The following is a 5,889-nucleotide window of genomic DNA, read 5'->3' as shown; positions in this document are numbered from 1 at the left end:
ATGCTCTAAACGCATACAGTCCTATAGTGAATGCTCTAAACGCATACAGTCCTATAGTGAATGCTCTAAACGCATACAGTCCTATAGTGAATGCTCTAAACGCATACAGTCCTATAGTGAATGCTCTAAACGCATACGGTCCTATAGTGAATGCTCTAAACGCATACGGTCCTATGGTGAATGCTCTAAACGCATACGGTCCTATGGTGAATGCTCTAAACGCATACGGTCCTATGGTGAATGCTCTAAACGCATACGGTCCTATGGTGAATGCTCTAAACGCATACGGTCCTATGGTGAATGCTCTAAACGCACACGGTCCTATGGTGAATGCTCTAAACGCACACGGTCCTATGGTGAATGCTCTAAACGCACACGGTCCTATGGTGAATGCTCTAAACGCACACGGTCCTATGGTGAATGCTCTAAACGCACACGGTCCTATAGTGAATGCTCTAAACGCACACAGTCCTACAGTGAATGCTCTAAACGCACACAGTCCTACAGTGAATGCTCTAAACGCACACAGTCCTACAGTGAATGCTCTAAACGCACACAGTCCTACAGTGAATGCTCTAAACGCACACAGTCCTACAGTGAATGCTCTAAACGCACACAGTCCTACAGTGAATGCTCTAAACGCACACAGTCCTACAGTGAATGCTCTAAACGCACACAGTCCTACAGTGAATGCTCTAAACGCATACAGTCCTACAGTGAATGCACTAAACGCATACAGTCCTATAGTGAATGCTCTAAACGCATACAGTCCTATAGTGAATGCTCTAAACGCATACAGTCCTATAGTGAATGCTCTAAACGCATACAGTCCTATAGTGAATGCTCTAAACGCATACAGTCCTATAGTGAATGCTCTAAACGCATACAGTCCTATAGTGAATGCTCTAAACGCATAGTCCTATAGTGAATGCTCTAAACGCATACAGTCCTATAGTGAATGCTCTAAACGCATACAGTCCTATAGTGAATGCTCTAAACGCATAGTCCTATAGTGAATGCTCTAAACGCATACAGTCCTATAGTGAATGCTCTAAACGCATACAGTCCTATAGTGAATGCTCTAAACGCATACAGTCCTATAGTGAATGCTCTAAACGCATACAGTCCTATAGTGAATGCTCTAAACGCATACAGTCCTATAGTGAATGCTCTACATGCATACAGTCCTATAGTGAATGCTCTAAACGCATATAATTCTATAGCTGATTCTCTAAATGCATCCAAGACAGTTCGGTGAGCAGCAGTGAGCATAATGAACTGTCAGAGTCGTCAGGGAAACGATCAGTTCAGTTCTCCATTAAAACCTCCTCTCCATTTACACCATAGTTCAGGATTTTGTTGGTGGCCCCATTCTTTAAAATGTATGTGCATCCCACAGAGTGTGGCTTTAAAGCATCGTCTCCACTAGCTACATTTCAGCCTGTTTGACACATTTCCTCCATATGTCGATTAATGCATGCACGTGTGGCTGCCTACATGGACCGGGCTGAACGTTATGGTCCGTACGAGGAGACGGTTCAGACCGTGAGAGGTGTCTAAACTCGGCTACTATACATCGTGATTGACAGCTGGAGAGTTCTTCCTTTTTTTTTTTGTGAAGTGGATACGAGAGCACATGATTACTCAAGAGGAAATGTGATTCAACAACCTAAAAATGAAAATGTCTAGTTATTCAAGCTCTTACCTTCCATAGCGGCCTTCTCCGCTTCCATGTGTTGCAGCTGTTTGAGCAGCTTGCGTTTCTTCTTCCCGGACAGAGTGATGTTGGCCCTGGGGCTGGAGCTGGGCAGGGACAACACACAGCAGAGACAACAACCCGTTCAGACTGGAGCTGAGCAGGGACAACACACAGCAGGGACAACAACCCGTTCAGACTGGGGCTGGGCAGGGACAACACACAGCAGAGACAACAACCCGTTCAGACTGGGGCTGAGCAGGGACAACACACAGCAGGGACAACAACAACCCTTTCAGACCACAGCAACAAAGACCTGGATACTACTATCATATACTAGGATGCATGAGAATACTGCAATACCACTTCACCTGGTCGGGATCCTGGGACAACCACACTAAGAATACAGGCCCATTAGAGAGAGGATCTGGTCAGGATCCTGGACAACCACACTAAGAATACAGGCCCATTATAGAGAGGATCTGGTCGGGATCCTGGACAACCACACTAAGAATACAGGCCCATTATAGAGAGAGGATCTGGTCAGGATCCTGGACAACCACACTAAGAATACAGGCCCATTATAGAGAGAGGATCTGGTCAGGATCCTGGACAACCACACTAAGAATACAGGCCCATTAGAGAGGATCTGGTCGGGATCCTGGACAACCACACTAAGAATACAGGCCCATTAGAGAGGATTCTGGGTAGGCAGTTTTCTCACGCTTGTTGTCCTGCAGGGACTTCAACCTTTATTGGTTACTCTACCCATTGAGATGTACCACTGTTATTATATCTATTATAAATTAATAAATAATAAATTAGTCATTTAGCAGATGCTCTTATCCAGAGCGACTTACAGGAGCAATTAGGGTTAAGTGCCTTGCTCAAGGGCACATCGACAGATTTTTCACCTAGTCGGCTCGGGGATTAGAACCAGCGACCTTTCGGTTACTGGCACAACGCTCTTAACCACTAAGCTACCCGACTGTACCACCAAGTACATTTGGCTCTGCCCGGTCTCACGAGTATTCTCAAGTACCCCCCTGTGGATCGGCCAAGTATCCCCTGGTTGAGAACCACTGGCCCACAGTGTTAAGTACATACAGTATGGGACCTACTTTCTCTTCCTGAGATGGTGGATGGTGGTGAGTCCTTTGTCCACCACAGCTCCCACCTTGATGTGTCTCTTCCTCTTCTCACGGGTCAGATTCCTCCGCCGCTTGAAGAGCTTCTTCCCCAGCTCCTAATGAACATGCAACGCGTCACAACATGAAGAGGAGGAGGCAGCGAGGCTTTTAGCTAGCTAGTAACACATAACTGACAGTATTACATTTTAGTCCTTTTTTAGCAGACGTTCTTATCCAGAGCGACTTACAGTTAGTGAGTGCATACATCATACTGCCCCCCCCCGTGGGAATCGAACCCACAACCCTGGCGTTGCAAACGCCATGCTCTATCAACTGAGCTACACGGTATTGACGCACATGTTAATAAAGCGTTACATTTTGGTGCAGTGTTGACAGAACTAACAAACGTTGTAGCTAACATTGTAACAACACTGTAACATACCGGTAGTTCCTAGAAATAACAACGTCGTAGCTAGCTTACATTGAAATGCTAGTTAGCCGTCTTGCTAACACCACCTTCTTGGTGTTATTTTACCTTCAGCGTTAAACGAGCTGCCTTTAGGGTTCTAGTTTATGATGAAGTAACCTTTCTACATCTTGTACTGGTGTAAATGTTTAAAATAAAGTGAGTTTATATGTGTAACTTACTGTTTTGGGTCTGTTGATCTTTCCACCAGGTGTTCCAGTCTTCCCCATGCTTGCTGCTGTAACATGTGAGGAGAGTTCCGGGCTCACTTCTCATTGGCCGGAAGGAACCACTTTCTCCCATTTTCATTGGCTGGAAGGGACCACTTTCTTCCATTTTCATTGGCTGGAAGGGACCACTTTCTTCCATTTTCATTGGCTGGAAGGGACCACTTTCTTCCATTTTCATTGGCTGGAAGGGACCACTTTCTCCAATTTTCATTGGCTGGAAGGGACCATTTTCTCCCATTTTCATTGGCTGGAACATTGAAGAGTTTGAGAACGACTGCCCCCTCTCGTTGAAGCCACGGAAGATCAAGGCCTAGAGCGGTATGGTTGGTTTCCACTAGATAACACAGCCACAAAGTCAAAATATATCGGAATAATGGATGAAAACAGACATCTGTTTTTTGGTCTTCATTTTTGGTTCGGGTTTAGTTACGGTTAAAGATTTTAAAGAGCCACTGTCCCTAAAAACCAAATAATCCTTTTGAAAACGGTCTATGTGGCATCGATATGAGTCAGAAACAAAATGTACCTCAAAGTATAAATAGGATAATTTTGGTCATAAAGTCAGTTTGGAACTGTAGTGTTTCAGAGATAAGCAGCATGTTATTATACACATCTGGTTAAAATGGTATGCACGTGTTCAGTGCGTGATATTGGAAGTATCTGATTGGAGACGCACAGCTTAATTGGCAGGCCCTCATTGGTTGTTGGGCAGAGCCGGAGGAGGCGCGCAGGGGATTCGAAAAGATGGAGTATGTACTGTCGTGGTCAAACGTCTTGAGAATGACACAAGTATTGGTCTTCACAAAGTTTGCTGCTTCAGTGTTATGAGATATTTTTGTCAGATGTTACTATGGTATACTGAAGTATAATTACAAGCATTCCATAAGTGTCAAAGGCTTTTATTGACAATTACATTACGTTTATGCAAATAGTCAATATTTGTAGTGTTGCCCCTTCTTTTTCAAGACCTCTGCAATCCGCCCTGGCATGCTGTCAATTAACTTCTGGGCCACATCCTGACTGATGGCAGCCCATTCTTGCATAATCAATGCTTGGAGTTTGTCAGAATTTGTGTGGTTTTGTTTGTCCACCCGCCTCTTGAGGATCGACCACAAGTTCTCAATGGGATTAAGGTCTGGGGAGTTTCCTGGCCATGGATCCAAAATGTTGATGTTTTGTTCCCCGAGCCACATAGTTATCACTTTTGCCTTATGGCAAGGTGCTCCATCATGCTGGAAAAGGCATTGTTCGTCACCAAACTGTTCTTGGATGGTTGGGAGAAGTTGCTCTCTGAGGATGTGTTGGTACCATTCTTTATTCACGGCTGTGTTCTTAGGCAAAATTGTGAGTGAGCCCACTCCATTGGCTGAGAAGCAACCCCACACATGAATGGTCTCAGGATGCTTTACTGTTGGCATGACACAGGACTGATGGTAGCGCTCACCTTGTCTTCTCCGGACAAGCTTTTTTCCGGATGCCCCAAACAATCGGAAAGGGGATTCATCAGAGAAAATGACTTTACCCCAGTCCTCAGCAATCCAATCCCTGTACCTTTTGCAGAATATCAGTCTGTCCCTGATGTTTTTCCTTGAGAGAAGTGGCTTCCTCGCTGCCCTTCTTGACACCAGGCCATCCTCCAAAAGTCTTTGCCTCACTGTGCGTGCAGATGCACTCACACCTGCCTGCTGCCATTCCTGAGCAAGCTCTGCACTGGTGGTGCCCCGATCCCGCAGCTGAATCAACTTTAAAATATGGTCCTGGCGCTTGCTGGACTTTCTTGGGCACTCTGAAGCCTTCTTCACAACAATTGAACCTCTCTCCTTGAAGTTCTTGATGATCCGATAAATGCTTGATTTAGGCGCAATCTTACTAGCAGCAATATCCTTGCCTGTGAAACCCTTTTTCTGCAAAGCAATGATGACGGCACGTGTTTCCTTGCAGGTAACCATGGTTAACAGAGGAAGAACAATTATTTCAAGCACCACACTCCTTTTAAAGCTTCCAGTCTGTTATTCTAACTCAATCAGCATGACAGAGTGATCTCCAGCCTTGTCCTCGTCAACACTCTCACCCGTGTTAACGAGAGAATCACTTACATGATGTCAGCTGGTCCTTTTGTGGCAGGGCTGAAATGCAGTGGAAATGTTTTTTGGGGATTAAGTTAATTTTAATTGCAATTAATTGCAATTCATCTGATCACTCTTCATAACATTCTGGAGTATATGCAAATTGCCATCATAAAAACAGAGGCAGCAGACTTTGTGAAAATTAATATTTGTGTCATTCTCAAAACTTTTGACCACGACTGTACGTTCATGGTGGCGAAGCAAGAGAGCTCTGATCTTTTCGGACTGTTTAGCCAAGAAC

At 44.8% G+C, this 5,889-nt stretch overlaps 1 protein-coding gene across 2 annotated transcripts in view; it reads right to left on the bottom strand.

The window, feature by feature from the left end:
- LOC311122928 (uncharacterized protein C11orf98-like) overlaps window positions 1–3,537 on the bottom strand; it is a 10,226-nt gene extending 6,689 nt beyond the window's left edge. The window contains exons 1-3 of one of the 2 annotated variants that reach the window (XR_014612526.1): window positions 3,475–3,535; window positions 2,818–2,942; window positions 1,706–1,803 (exon numbers count right to left, since the gene is read on the bottom strand). Coding sequence is in view for 1 of the 2 variants with exons in the window: in XM_084197228.1 (XP_084053354.1) it covers window positions 1,706–1,803; window positions 2,818–2,942; window positions 3,475–3,522 (271 nt within the window). In the remaining variant the exon portion in view is untranslated. Of the gene's footprint in view, window positions 1–1,705; window positions 1,804–2,817; window positions 2,943–3,474 lie in introns of both variants that reach the window. The other variant, XM_084197228.1, reaches the window with a different exon arrangement.
- Between the last annotated feature and the right edge of the window lie 2,352 nt (window positions 3,538–5,889).

Source organism: Coregonus lavaretus, assembly GCF_964263955.1.
Source record: "Coregonus lavaretus genome assembly, contig: HAP1_SCAFFOLD_2208, whole genome shotgun sequence".
NCBI classification, from domain to species: domain Eukaryota; kingdom Metazoa; phylum Chordata; class Actinopteri; order Salmoniformes; family Salmonidae; genus Coregonus; species Coregonus lavaretus.
The sequence above is the reverse complement of the archived record's forward strand: the minus strand, read 5'-3'. Positions and strand labels throughout refer to the sequence as shown.